The sequence below is a fragment of the Apium graveolens genome, chromosome 10, assembly GCF_009905375.1.
Source record: "Apium graveolens cultivar Ventura chromosome 10, ASM990537v1, whole genome shotgun sequence".
Lineage (NCBI taxonomy): Eukaryota > Viridiplantae > Streptophyta > Magnoliopsida > Apiales > Apiaceae > Apium > Apium graveolens.
Window position 1 is genome coordinate 158,805,241 of NC_133656.1, and position 15,600 is coordinate 158,820,840.

At 32.3% G+C, this 15,600-nt stretch overlaps 1 protein-coding gene across 1 annotated transcript; it reads left to right on the plus strand.

Moving 5' to 3' along the window:
* Positions 1 to 3,641: 3,641 nt before the first annotated feature.
* Positions 3,642 to 13,202, plus strand: LOC141693039 (U3 small nucleolar RNA-associated protein 21 homolog). Its single transcript, XM_074498025.1, has 18 exons — positions 3,642 to 3,860; positions 3,956 to 3,983; positions 4,750 to 4,850; positions 6,596 to 6,799; positions 6,893 to 7,136; positions 7,795 to 7,970; positions 8,161 to 8,243; positions 8,682 to 8,754; positions 8,883 to 8,948; positions 9,170 to 9,212; positions 9,406 to 9,545; positions 9,941 to 10,153; positions 10,968 to 11,052; positions 11,190 to 11,484; positions 11,674 to 11,935; positions 12,072 to 12,294; positions 12,485 to 12,732; positions 12,889 to 13,202. The coding sequence occupies exons 1-18, from the start codon at positions 3,735 to 3,737 to the stop codon at positions 13,036 to 13,038; spliced, it is 2,760 nt and encodes a 919-aa protein (XP_074354126.1). The 5' UTR covers positions 3,642 to 3,734; the 3' UTR covers positions 13,039 to 13,202.
* Positions 13,203 to 15,600: the final 2,398 nt, after the last annotated feature.

A 15,600-nucleotide genomic window follows, 5' to 3' on the forward strand; every position in this document is an offset into this window, starting at 1 on the left:
TATTACTCTCCCCGATCCCCTCCCATAGTGAGGAACATGGATCCTCACTAATAATTGATGGTTTCTTTTATTTTTTTAATTAAATATTATATGAAACACTTTTCCAAATAATTAATGTAATAAATTATAATATTTAAAATATAATTTTGATTTTTTATAAGATTTTACATATTATTTTGAATTAATATTTTATTTTTAATTAGTAAAAAATTATAAACTTACAAATATATATAAGAAGTCTGCCGATTTTTAATAATTTATTTAATATATAAGAGAATAAAGATCTTGGGATTAATTTCAAGATATTTTTTCTTAGCTCATAAAAAAAGTACGTACATTTGTTTTACATTTATTCTCAATATTTGCATCCCATCTTTGTGTTTGTTATTAAAATAGAAAAGTGATTGATTACATATTTAATATAAATATACAAAAATCAATCGCCAATTTACGTAAGGATACTTGTTCTCAATATATAAATGTATTATTTTATTACACATGGTGATCGGGGTACGAGGAATGAGCGGGATAAGAGAAATGAAGAATTTCGGGGCAGGGAGACCCTAATCCCATCCTCGCCTCGATCCCGTTTTTTTATGAAATTTCTTTCATTTCCGCCTTGAATCTAAAAACAATACATGATTCCTGCCGCCTAATCGATGTGGGGATCGAATCGGAGTCAGACGAAATTCTCATCCCTATAGGCACACCATAAAAAAGTGAAGATTTTTTTGACAAATTTAAATCAAATTTAATTAATTTGAAAGAAATCATGGGACAAATCTCCAACCGACTATGCAGCCAGGTTGAAAAATAAATAAACGAGCAAAATAAATATTCTATTTGTTTTCCAGATTGCTTTACGTATTGAAATACAAATGTTCTTAAACTGAAAATGGAATTTGATGGTTTCTGAGTAATATGACCTATACATGCTTTTATATTCTTCCTGAAAATAGTAGCATCACAATTGGATTTCACTCAAAAAAATAATCTTATATGCTAATTATTCACTATCACAAACAACCCAAAAAGTTGGATACTTAACCTCACCCCGAAAATGATAATTATTGAATTGAAAAGATAATAAGATGAAAGTAAAAAGAGGGTGTCCATCCGGTAATTAACCAACGTCAGAGGGGAAGGCAAAAGGCGGCTAAAAATAAGAGAGAAAAGAGTTATTAAGGGTTGAAAGAAACCTATTGACCCTGCTTTTTAGGGATTGGAGCGGGTAGGTTTGGTTCAATTTTAACAAAAACCAATACCTTATCCAATATTATATCAAAACCAAAATCAAACTAAATCGAATGAAATTCAAAAATTAAAACCCAAACCCGAACCGCGGGTTTTCAGTTTGGTTCAGGTTAAAAATGAAACCCGGAAATGTTATTGAAAATACCAAAACAAAAATATCTGGAAAATAATTTTTAATAGCAAGTCTTTTGTCCAAAAATTAAAATATCCCTATATTATTTCAAACATATTTAAATACGCATGATTAAATTTATGAGTTGTATCAAATTACTTTAGTAATACTCACTTGTTTGTTAGTGATATTCAATTATTTTAGCCGATTATCTTTGTCATTTTACGTATGTTTCATTTATGATCGGTGTATATTTTTTATCAAGTATTTAACAAAATCTTAGTACATTGAAGTTGTTTTATATTTAGTTACTCAATTAAATTTAAGTTACCATACAGTCATTTCTTAGTTATATAAATATAATATGTAAATGGGCAAAAAGTATCTAAAGGTCACAATAGAAAAATTTTCTATCAGTGCGCCTCAAATTCAAATTAAAAATCCAAACGTACAGATGTAAATATCATGTAAAAATAAGTAAGTATGTAGATTTCCGAATAATTTTGTTATTTAGATCGATCCTTTTATAATAAAAAATGATCATTCAATCTCTACAGTTAACATTATATAAAAAAATAGAATCATTTTAAAATCAATACTAAACCACTTGGATTTGCATGAAATATTTTTTATAATTATATTTTGACGTAATATTCACATTCATACGGTTGAATCGTTGAAAAATATCCGAGAAATGTGGTTTTAGGCTGCACTCATAAAAAAGTTTTCTATTGTGGCCTTTAGAAACTCCAAGCCATATGTAAATATATAATAACAATATATAAAATTTAATATATCGGATTTGGTCGGATTTCAGGTTGGTTTCAGTTTGAGTTGGTTTTCAGGTATTCGAGTTCAGTTTGGCTGGCCTAAAAACCAAATTCGAATCAAATTTAATCGTTGAAAATTAAAACCAAGCTCATAAACAAACCATAAAAATCGAGTTCGGTAAAAACCGGTTAGGTGTAGTATCCCTCAATTTGAATCTATTATATATATAATAGAACAATTAGGGTGTTGGATGAGACATTTTATTCATATTAAAATTACGAAGTTTATCCATCATAATTGTATGTTGATAATTATTTAATTTAATATGCATGTATTAATTGCATATAACTTAATATGCATGTAGTATTAATTAGTATGGCTCGCTATTACGTATATTTATTACTACTTCATTATTTAAAATTAAAAAATTATAACTATATATATGTATATATATATATATTTATCTTAATATGATTATACAAGAAACTATTATAATAAAGTATCGTTATCATAAAACGACAAAAACTAAATATAAACGAAGATCATACTGAAATTTTTAAGGTTAAATGTGATGTACTGCTAAAACATTTCAAACATATTTAGATATAATAAATATAGAATTTTCATTTCTGTAAGAAAAATATTTGAACGAACTCGATAATCATTAATATTACGAGACATACTTCCCGTTCATGAGATCATCAGTCTCACAACATATACTTCCGTTAAGATTAACAATCATGTAACCCACTTATCGCACTTTTAACAAAATGCATTAGTTAATTTTTTTAATAATTCATTCCCATTTTTAACATGTGTGTTGAAAAAGACTGAAAATCGCAAACCCTAAATAGGAAATTAAGGCAACTAAAGCAAATGAACTAATTTTTTTCTTAATCGATTAACATGATTTTGTCCAATAATTATGAATGTCCATGCTCGATTGCACAAATTGTACAATTCCAAAATTCAAAACACTTCAAAGTACATATTTTACGAATATTATATAGCTGTTATTCGATCCAAAATTAAAAAAAAAAGACAATCTCATTACATAATATATACTTCATTTATGTTATATGAACACGTCTATACATGAGTTTAGAAAAAATTTGTGCCTCGCACAGATTTTAGAATATAAACTAGAGAATTCGTACATACAATAGAGGTGAGAGGTCATTGCACACACAAAACTAGATTCTCACAAGCCACAACATGCTATCTATCTATTTAACAAATATATACAAATTTTAAAATATTTTAAAATATTATAGAGCTAGTTTTCTTTGATATATGTACAATAAAAAATAGTCGAAGAATGTAATTAGCCAAAAAAAAAATTACAAAAAAATTTAACTTTATACTTTAAACATGTTTTGATTTCATTCTCCTCCAATATTTACAACGGTTTAGAAAAGTTAACACGAAAGGTAATTTACCTAAAAAATTACAGCAGGTAAAATCTGCGAGCGCTAAAGACAGAGTAATACAGCAGGGAAAAAAGAAAAAGAAACGGCCTTCAAAACCCTAAACCCTTGTCTCCCTCTCCCTCTCTCTAAAACTCTGTGTGCCTCTTTCTTACTCTCTCTCTAGAAAAATGGGCATTTTCGAGCCATTCAGAGCAATTGGATACATCACAAGCACTGTCCCCTTCTCTGTTTACAGATTGGGCACCGAAACTTTCGTCACCGTCAGCATCGGCAAGGCGTGGCAGATTTATAATGTATACTTCGATTTTAAACTTAATTTGCTTTCTTTTATTGGTATTTTTTTGTATTGTAGAGTGATGTATTAATATGTGTTTATGTGTTTCTGCAGTGCGCGAAGCTCACTTTGGTGCTCGTTGGTAAGCGTTTTTGTCAGCTTTTAAGTAATTGGAATTTGATTGTGTACTGTGTTTGTTGTTGTGGTTTTAGATGATTTGTAGCTGAATCTGTTTTTCGATTTTGAAATGATGTTAATTCCGTAACTCTCTTTTTTTTGTTTATGTTTTTTTTACTTAAAATTAAGGTTTATGCATGCTCTAGGAAACGTAATGTTTTACATGGAATGCATCTATATAGTTCTAAGATAAGTATCTTATAATACATACATATATTTAATATGTATATGTCCAATGGATTTTTCTGACATATGACTCGAAATGAAGCGAGGGATTTAGAAATGCTTCAAATTAGCTCGTTATCATAAGATGTAAATGTTTTTTTTGGGGGACGGGGAGGGAGGTGGGGACTATTAGTTCATAGCATGATGATTATGGAATTGAAGTGGCTTCTATTTTGTTGAACATTAGCAAGATGATTATTGTCTGTAACTATGAATACCGGAAATGATCTTCAATTAATTAACCATTACTCCAAAGAACTTTCCGGAATAATTTTCTTTGGACCAAATAGCAGTTTTTATGTTATTTTTTTTGGAAATTGATATTAAAACCAAAATTGGAACAGAACAAACACTTAAGTTGAATACTAGAAAGATGTCTTTATAGAATGATAGTAAAAATAATAAGCAATTTATATATATATATATATATTTCTATTGTATTGATGTTTCTGTTTTATCTTGTACATTTTATCCATATAAGTACTTATGTTAAACTTTTGATGAAGGCCCTCAACTACCAAAGAAAATACGAGCTCTTGCTTCTTATCGTGATTACACATTTGCTGCATATGGGAACAATATTGCAGTTTTTAAGCGTGCTCATCAGGTTCTTATCTTCAATTGCTCATATAACTTAACCTAAGTATTACATGTCAAGCATTTTACTGCACAACTTAATTTAGAATTGCCTTCTTTACAAGGCCTCGTTTGTTTCACAATATTGTAAATACAATATTTAAACCTTCATTGGAGCAAGTTAAAATTCACAATTCCGTGGAAAATAAAATATTACTGTATTCATTTAATAATTATATAACTATGTAACCTGGAATGACCACAGGTGAACTATGTAACCAGGTTTCCATGTTTGATGCTACAATAAATATGATGGAACTAGAAGTTTTTTTCTCCATTTGAAAAACAGTATAACAAACATTGTAACTCATTGCAGTTCCAAGTAACTTCTAGTTACATTTACATAGCTGAATTACATCAAAACAAACGAGACCTAAATGGAATATGCTTATTTTTGTAAATACCAACCCTTCTCAAAATGAATAATCGAAGATGAGAAAGGTTCCTTATGTTGTGTTAGCAGACTAAACTTTAAACTGATGGTCTTTCAATTCAGTTCTCACACTGTAAACACTGTATGTTGGGGACAGTTTGGCTTAGGGAACTTATTCCCAGTTAAGAAATAGGAAAATCTTAAGTCATGCCTCAGCGATGAAATAAGGTGTTAAGTTGGTCGGAATGGTGAACTCACTCCTGTTTTTTGGGTAGCTCATTCCCACGTACCCCATGGGATTCCAAATTTCTTTCACTTGTTACCAGTGCGAAAATGTAGCATATGATATGATAAAATCCTGAAGTCAAAGTGAACCTCCAATCACCATCAGTAAAGTCATTCTTATTAACATTACAAAAGCCTCCTTAGTGTGGCAAGTAGTAATTATCATTTTCTTGCTTGGTGGTCTGAATAAATCCACTGTTCTATCTTTGGCTTATGCATTTCTTCTCATGTAATTTTGCTTTTTTAAGATTAATTTGTTCTTGATAGTATTTAAATGAATGACCATAGATATTGGTAGTTGATTTGATGCCAATTGCCAGTATCCACCATTTTGTATCATGTTTTGAGGTAATAGAAACTATATTGGAAGGAAAAGAAGAATAATTTGATCGAATTACGTATAAATCGAGTTTTATGCTCTTTCTGGTCTGTTTTGATGTTAATATTATATCTTTGTTGTAGTTTTGATATTTATATACGACTATATGTGGCATACATATTACATGATGCTAGATATAATAGTAGTTATGCAAGGTTGATTTAGGGCCAGTGGACCACCTACCTTCCTGGTATTTTTAATAGATTTTAATTACATATAAATTTGCAAGTAGCCACAATTTTTTCATCTTACTCGAAACTTTAGCAAAGACACCGCATAACTGCAGCGATACATCAGCTGTTGTTTATCACTGTGTACTGCTCCAATTGGGAAATTATGTTTTCCCGATTTCTATCAGAAGTATTGAAAGACATGCTTGTTTAAGTTGTCTTTCGTTATGTGTCTGTTCTGTTAGCAAATAGCCAAATACAACTACAAAAATTACATATATGTATAATTAGTCATATCATCTGTTAGCAAATAGCCAAATACAATTATAAAAAGTACATATATGTATAATTTGTTATATCAAACTTTACTTTTGGACATCAACAAGATCTTGATTACTGTAAATCATATGTTTTAACTTTGATTATCTTTTTATCTTTAGCTTAATATGACCTTGATAAAATTTGGTAAAATAGCTTGCAATTTGATAAGGATATACATGCCTGAACAGGTTGCTACGTGGAGCAGGCATAGCGTTAAGGTCAGCCAGTTGCTTTTATTTGGAGAACACATTCTTAGTGTTGATGTTGAAGGCAATATATTCACATGGGCTTTTAAAGGAATTGAACAAAATCTTGCTCCAGTTGGACATATCTTGCTAGATGACAAATTTACTCCTACTTGTATAATGCATCCTGATACTTACTTAAATAAGGTATATTTCTACTGTCTAGGTTTTTTTTATAGTTTGTCATAAACTTTTACCCCATTATGTTGAGAATTTTCTTACCAAGTGGAAAGCGTACAGGTACTTCTAGGGAGTCAAGAGGGCGCACTTCAACTTTGGAACATTAGCACAAAGAAAAAGCTTTTTGATTTCAAAGGATGGAATTCTTCTATTTGCTGTTGTGTTTCTTCACCGGCACTGGATGTTGTTGCTGTTGGATGCTCTGATGGAAAGATTCATGTTCACAACATTCGTTATGACCAAGAAATTGTTAGTTTTACGCATTCTACTCGAGGTGCTGTTACTGCATTATCTTTCAGCACCGGTAAGCACTTGATATAAAAGATTTAAAGCATGTACAGTAGTTTTCGTTGAATAATAGACTTGCCTGGACTTTTAACTTCTTTGAAAGTATCATTTGAAGTCTGTTGCAATTTCCAAATTCATTCCTTGTATACAGGCCTCAACGAATTTCTACCATGATATACCTCAGTTTATGTGAATGATGAAATTTGGAGGCTTACTCTTTTTGTGTACACTTTTTTTTTCTGGAGAAGGCATAAACAATAATGATTATTTAATTGTATGTATCATTATATAGTATGGAATAGTGTTCTTAATCTTATTCTATGGATGTGATTGAAATAGTTAAGAAATGAAACTCACTGTTATCTTCTACTAGAATGGGTTATAGCATGCTTTGAAAAAATATTCACTACCTAGATTCTGGTTAGTTATTCGTTGATGTTTTTGGTAGTTTTAGGGTTAATGATAGCTTGGAAATATTAGCTAGTATTATACAGGATAAAATATTTCGTGTTTCCGTATATATAAAGTGTTTTACTTTAATTGATCAACTTGATCAAAACTTGGATGCACTAGACCTAATACTTTTAATCTGATAACATGACTGCCTCCTTTTTAGGTAATAGTTTTTCTGTCCAAACCAGATGGAATAATTCTAGTATTTACACTGTATTCAGATGGACAACCACTTTTAGCATCTGGAGGTTCATCTGGTGTTATAAGCGTCTGGAATCTTGAGAAGAAAAGGATCCAGTCTGTAATCAAAGAAGCTCATGATTCCTCCATTATGTCATTGCATTTCTTTGCTAATGAGCCTGTGCTAATGAGTGCATCTGTAGATAACTCAATAAAAGTAAGTTATATACGGGAAATGTTTTTAACACATAAAACCATAGTAGTTTTTTGTGACCATAAATGTTTTTCTTTCTTATAATGATTTACGGATATCGGAAGATTGCTTTATACTAATATACTCGTGTATAAACTGCTTTCCTGACATCTGAACTGTTTTTTTGTTTTCCTATGTCTTTTGATTTCTTCAGATGTGGATTTTTAATACAACTGATGGAGATCCTCGTTTGCTGCGTTTTCGATGTGGGCACAGTGCTCCTCCTCTTTGCATCAGGTATCGCACTTGTATGTAGATACCAATTGTGTCTGTTTTCACTGTAAGATACAACCTTAACATTTCACCTCCATTCTACCATGAAGTTATATGACGTATTGACTATGCAAGCTAATACTACACAGTATACCTAGTTATATCTTCTTTTAGGATGCAAGACCTTTTAGAAAGTATACTTCTTTGTTAAAATTTTTGACTCCGTGGAAATTCACTGAAGAATAGGATCAACCGATACTCATATTACCTGTCAAAAGACTTATATACTCATGTAACGGCTAGGAATTTTTTTTTTACATCAAAATTTTGTGACTGCTTCCAGAATTAGAATCTCTCTCTCTCTCTCTCACACACACACACACACACACACATGCACTACGAGACCATTAATTTAGGTTTAAAATGATTTTGTTAGCTGCTAAATATCCTCTATAACTACAGGTTCTACGCCAATGGGAGGCATATTCTATCTGCTGGTCAGGACCGAGCCTTTCGTCTGTTCTCTATTATACAGGTCGATTTCCATCAACTATTGAGTTTTGAGATTTTCTTTTGTTGCATTAGTGTTCATTTTTTGTGGATACTAGCTTGTTTTAGTTTTCGATTCTTTTTTCTAACAAATTGGTTTCTGAGTATGAACAGGATCAACAAAGTAGAGAGCTATCACAACGTCATGTAACAAAAAGAGCAAAAAAGCTAAAGCTGAAGGTGAGGGTTTGTGTCAACTTTAATTTACTAGATAGTAGGTCCAAATGTTTGTATTTTTTGGTCCTAGAAAATTCATCTTCTTTTGATATGCCTGTGATGGGATGTTGACCAATTTGTTGTCTCTTATTTTAAAATATGTATACTTGACTGTGTTTGCTTTTTTGTGAATGTATTTTTGGCTTTAATCTAATAATTTTTTATATGATCTTATATTCTTTCAGGAACAAGAAGTAAAACTGAAGCCTGTTGTTGCATTCGATGCTGGTATAGTCATTCTTGAAGCTATCTTTGCAAGTCTTGGTTTATTCGTATTTTAATTTTTCTACTAGCTCAGTACCTAGGGTATAACGGAGTTTTATTTGAAGTTATAGTTTATAGTGTTGTACTTATTTTAGCGCTGGACTAGAGTAGATCTAATTTTTTATGTACTTTATGTTCTTTTTCTTCTTTAAACCAGCCGAAATTAGGGAGCGGGATTGGTGCAACGTAGTTACATGCCATTCCGATACTGCACAGGCATATGTATGGAGACTTCAAAACTTTGTGATCGGAGAGCACATACTAACACCATGTCCGGACAATCAAAGCCCAGTGAAGGTAATATTTTCGTTTATCAGAGGCGCTATTCTTAGTAGAATTTTGTGGATCTATTTTTTCTGTTCTGAGATAATGTTTTACATTGGCTTATTGAGTTGTCATCATGTCCTAAATGGTCAATCGTGTCCAGAGGTAGTAACACAAGGTCAGCCTTGTAGGTACTAGCACAAGTCTGAAAAGGGTATTAAATTAAAAAGGGTACACTCCTGCTATTTTTACAAAGAATTACATAAGTTATACTTTTTTTCTTAATGTCTCCCTCTTCATTCATGGTTCGATGTCAGTACACTACATTGGGAACCTTGAGAAAGATTGATATTGTAATGCATATATCATGTCTTCTCCTGAAATTGCATCTGACTTGCAATTTATGAATGTCTTCTATCTCGTGGCAGGCTTGCGCTATTAGTGCATGCGGCAATTTTGCTGTTTTAGGTACAGCAGCTGGTTGGATTGAGCGTTTCAATCTTCAGTCAGGGATAAGCCGAGGTAGCTATGTGGACATGTCAGAGGGAGGAAGCTCTGCTCACAGTGGAGAAGTTGTTGGTATAGCATGTGATTCAACTAATACTCTTATGATAAGTGCAGGACATAATGGAGACATTAAGGTAAAATAGAACTAATGATGTGATGCTCGTTACACTTTCTACCCTCAACAATAAGTTTTTTGCAATTGCATCTGTTCCTATCACATGCAAAAGCAAATAGTGAGGGCTTGCATCGAACAGATGCCTTTACTGTGACCTTAATTGAATTCTACTTTTGGCCCGGCTGCAAACATGCAAGTGGCTTGACGTGTATGTTTGACTAACTAGAGTGTAGAGAAAATCTAGAAAAAGGCTGCTTTAGTGTTTCATTGTAGCGTACAAAGTTGAAATTTCTATTCTTCTACTAGATACAGCTATTAGAATCTACGAGACTGAAGGCATCATGCGAGTTCATTTTACTGTACTTTCTAATAAATAGAATAAAAAGTTTATCAGTTTCGATATAGTACAGTATTGCTATTACGCCTCTGGTCCTCCCTCTATATATACTATTTTATATATATCCAAAGCATAGAGGGGGTTATGATGTGAACGATATATATCTCAAAGTACAGCCTTCAATATAAACCTTCTTTATTTACTATATTGGACCCTTGATGACAATTTTTAGATTAGTATGCCCTTGCTTGGCCATTATGTAAGTTACGTTAAAGATGAACTATGCATATATTCTTATCTTAATTTCTGCATGCGATTATATGTTTTCCTCAAATTATAGCTTGATTTCTGACCTCACAACCACCATGATGGTTTTATGTCCACTTGCCATCTTTTGGTGATATGGTTAAATAGCGTATGCCTTTTTGTATGTCTTTTTTGTACTCGGGATGATTCGGTGCCGAAAGAAATGCCATATCTCTTGGTTTTGGTGCAGGTTTGGAATTTTAAATGCCGTGATTTAAAATCCAGATGGGAAATTGGCAGCTCTGTCGTCAAGATTGTTTACCACCGTTGTAATGGTAATCTCTCTCTCTCTCTCTCTCTCTCTCCCTCCCACCCTCCCTCCCTCCCTCTCTCTCTCTCTCTCCCTCTCTCTCCCCCCCTCCCTCTCCCTCCTGAACTGATAACATTTCCTACTGTCGTATCAAAATTCCAGGTCTTTTGGCCACTGCCACAGATGATCTAGTTATCCGTTTGTATGATGTTGTGGCACTTCGAATGGTTCGTAAGTTTGAAGGCCATGCAGATAGAATAACAGACATGTGTTTCAGTGAGGATGGGAAGTGGCTCTTGTCATCCAGTATGGATGGAACTCTCAGAATTTGGGATGTCATACTGGCAAGACAAATTGATGCTGTACAAGTCGATGTTTGTATTACTGCATTATCGCTGTCACCCAATATGGATGTTTTGGCTACTACTCATGTTGATCAAAATGGTGTATACTTGTGGTGAGTTTCAACTAGTGTCAGCACATTTTTGGCAAAAGTTTTAAAAAAATTTATTGGGTATTTATTTATCACTGCCTGGTTTGTTATCAGCTCCTTGCACTATATACACCAGGAGCAGGAATATCTGAGGCCTGTAAACTCATCGTTTTTCCCCCTTAAAGGATTAAATACCAGCATGTAATTTTTCAGGATTAATCAGGCTATGTTTTCTGGAGATACTGTTATGCATTCTTATGGCAGTGGAAAGGAGATTGTGAATGTCAAACTACCCTCTGTGTCTGCAGCTGTAGGGTCTGAAGATGTGAATTCTGATCATCCTTATGGTAAAAGCATGCCGATTCAAGGTGGATCTTGGGCCCCTCATTTGGATAAACAGATCCCAGACCTAGTCACACTGTCCTTATTGCCTAAAAGCCAGTGGCAAAGCCTTGTCAATCTGGACATTATAAAGGTTCTCTATTTTCGCTCCTTTGTAATATGATTAATGTTTTTTCACATTATCTGAATTCTGAACACATGACCGGAGATTAAATTATAGTTCTTTTTTTCCAAGACACTGATATTTTTCTCCTGTTTTCCTTGCTCAGGAGCGGAATAAACCAATTGAACCTCCGAAGAAACCTGAAAAGGCACCTTTCTTTTTGCCTACAATTCCATCTCTTTCCAGAGAGATAGTTTTCAAAAATAGTAACACTGGAGATCAAGACAAGGGTTCACAAGCTGATGAAACAAACAAAAGCAGGGTGTATCACGATTTACCAGCATCTGAGTTCTTGCAGCTTCTTCATTCCTCAGCAGAGATGAAAACTTGTAAGTTTTAGTTTTATTTGTATAGGGTTGTAGCTATTTATCAACTCTTGGAAGTTTTAGTATTCAACAAGGCAGTTCCTCCTTATCTTGGGTGCCCATTACATTGTTCGTCACTGGCGCCTTTGTTTAACATGTTTATCTACTTTTGAATAAAATTGTGATGTTTGTTGTGGACTTCGTAATTCTGCAGTTTCTACCTTTACTGATTATATCAAAGGGCTATCTTCTTCAACATTGGATGTAGAACTTAGAATGCTTCAGATTATAGAAGATGATGATGGTAATGATGGTGACGACGATGGTGACGATGACGGTCAAGAACCTATAAACAGACCGGAGTTGCATTCCATCGAACTTCTATTGGATTATTTCATTCATGAGCTCTCATGCAGAAACAATTTCGAATTCCTACAAGCTGTTATACGGTTATTTTTGAAGGTACCTAAACCCTCTGCTGGACCATTATTTATTTAGAACATTAAAAAATTTGTGATTTGATATTTTATAGTATTCTGAAGCGATCTGGTTCCTCTTTGTTTTGTTAATTGATTCTTCTCTCAATGGTATATAATTCTCTTAAATATTCACTGGCAGATCCACGGGGAGTCAATTCGACGGCAGTCAAATTTACAGGACAAGGCAAAAAAGCTTCTAGAAATTCAATCAACAGTATGGCAATCAGTAGATAAGTTATTTCAGAGTGCTAGGTGCATGGTTACATTCCTTAGTAATTCTCAATTCTGAGCAGTTTTGAGTTAGTTGCGCTTTTGTTTGTTACACAGTTTTGTTCGGTGAGCAGTGCTTGTATCATTTGTATGAATGATATTTAATTACCATTTTTTGTCAGTATCATATAGTTACAATGATCATCCATGCTTTTTCAGAAAAGTTACAGATTTATATATCAATTGTGTGCCTCTACTGGAAACCCAAAAAGATTGTACTGATGATCAGTGTTCCGAAAATCGGGATCGGACTGAAGGGATCCTGTATCCATTAATCGGCTAGTCATTTAATGATAAAATACATGTTTATATAATAATAACTTGTTTATTTAATCATTCAATTGAATTGTTGTAAGTCTATAGTTCTGTTCAATTTAAGCCAGTTGAATATCTGTTTATCCAGTACTCCAGTGTAAATTTTAATTTTGTTTTAAATTTTCAACTTAAAAAAATCATGATGTCCCATTTGAAAACCGTTTGTATTCGTTTTATAATGTACTACACGCCACGTTTTGGGTCATACGGCAGTATATTGATATACATTTATATGAACAAAAATTCAGATGTACTGTCATGTTAATGTTGGGTTAGTTTATATGGAGTCCGCTATTTCGTTGGAGTTCATATATATTCTGCAAGTGAAATATACCTTAAATTGTTGCAGAACGTATTATTTTTCGAATGATATTCTACAAATATCATAATTTTATTGAAAATCTTGTAGATTGCATAGATTTTACTAGTAGAACGTTGCAAAATATATTATTTTACAAAACATGTTTAGTTTGCAGAACATCATATGTTGCAGAACATACATGTCGTACTTGTAAATATATGAGATTTGTATGATTTTATTTAAGTAGTGATATTTGTAAAACATGTTTTCCAAGATAACACGTTTTAGAAGATATTTTTTTGCAGAACATAGATGGACTTCGAGGACTCCAATTAAAAGACGAATTTCATAGAACTTTACTCATATAATATTATATATTAAAAAAAATTCAATTATTAAATTAATTTACCTTTATCTTCATAAGAAATATTATTAACTACTAAGATTAACATTAACTATTTTATGCAAATTTTGGATTTTTATACCCTCCAACCAATAAATTTCGGTGCTCTTGCTGAAGTATGATTTCCCTATACTAGGTCCACTTTTGAAAATGTGCTTTATTTGTACATTGTTACGAGGGGTATACGCGGTGCGGTTTAGTTCGATTGTAGAATAAAAATTAAATTAAACTGCAACTTACGGTTTTTTAATATCTTTATCCGTAAAATCCACCATATAATTGCGGTTGGTTGCATCTTTTGCGATTTAACCGTTCAAATAGTTAAACAAAATTAACTTTAATAAATATTGCATATGTAAAATTATAAAGTTTTATAAAAAGAAATTCAATAAGCTTAAATGACAAATAAATTAAATAGTCTAGTGACATATTACAAAAAAAACTTAATCTTAAAATTTAAAAGTTAATGCAAAACTTTCCTGACTTTATTTATACTGGACCAAGTCCAAATTTCAATACTTAAATAATTTTATTTATATGAATATTTTAAATATTTTTAAAAAATATATATTAATTTATTTAAAATGCAGTTGCGGTTAGATTTTCTGTTGTATTTAAAATAATGAATCTGCAACCAAACCGCAAACTAACGGTTATGCTTTCACGACCACCCGCGTTTTGTGGTTATACGTAATATACGGATCAATTGCGGGTGACTTTTATGGTTGACGTAGTTGAGCGGATTGAATGTTCAGCCCTATTGTTAGGGCTTATAGCTAATCATTTTGCCGATCACATTTTTTTCTTTTTTTTTTTATCATCGTAGGTAACTCGCAGTCGCTACCCTTCGTGTGCGCACTGAATAAATTAAGTCGATAAATTATTACGGGTTTGTAAATCATTAAATTGACTTGTAAGATTTGTCAAATTCTGCTTCTCTGCCGGACCAATTGTCTATCGCTAAAATCAGAGGGAAGTAACTGAATAACGCATATATTTGGTTATGGTACCATTCTTTTTTAAATCAATAAAGACCTTGTATCGATGTTGATGCTGAAATGCGATCAGGGATGATAATTTGTACCAAATCGATGAATATCCGATCCTTACTAATCCGATCGGGTTTTACCGAACCCGAATATTTCGGGTTTGGATTCGGGTTCGCGTTTGATTTTTAAACCCGAATCATTTTCGGGTCGGGTTTGGATTTAAGGCATATCGTTCCGAACCCGACCCGAAAACTCGAAACTCGTTCCCTTCCGATTCGAACCCGATCCGAAATTTGCGTTAATATATAAATAATATTATATATTTTATAAGTAGTAATATAATATATAATATAATATATTACTAATATTAGTACTAAAAACTTATACTTTCTACAAACTATTGCATTAAAGTCGTTGAAATATGTTTTTAGCAAGCAATGTCAATACAAGTATACTAAATGTTAAGATTGTTGCATTATTTTACTAACAATTTTATTCACAAACAGTGTGATCCATTGTCTTCTCTGAACCCTCTAATTCAACCCCAAGAATTTCAATATAGTCATATTCATG

What these genes read in the sequence shown, in the direction of transcription:
- LOC141693039 (XM_074498025.1), top strand. Translation starts at nt 3,735, where the DNA reads ATGGGCATTTTCGAGCCATTCAGAGCAATTGGATACATCACAAGCACT. An exon ending in GCTCACTTTGGTGCTCGTTG is followed by an intron (nt 3,984 to 4,749) that starts GTAAGCGTTTTT and finishes CTTTTGATGAAG; the next exon opens with GCCCTCAACTACCAAAGAAA. An exon ending in CTCAGCAGAGATGAAAACTT is followed by an intron (nt 12,295 to 12,484) that starts GTAAGTTTTAGT and finishes GTAATTCTGCAG; the next exon opens with TTTCTACCTTTACTGATTAT.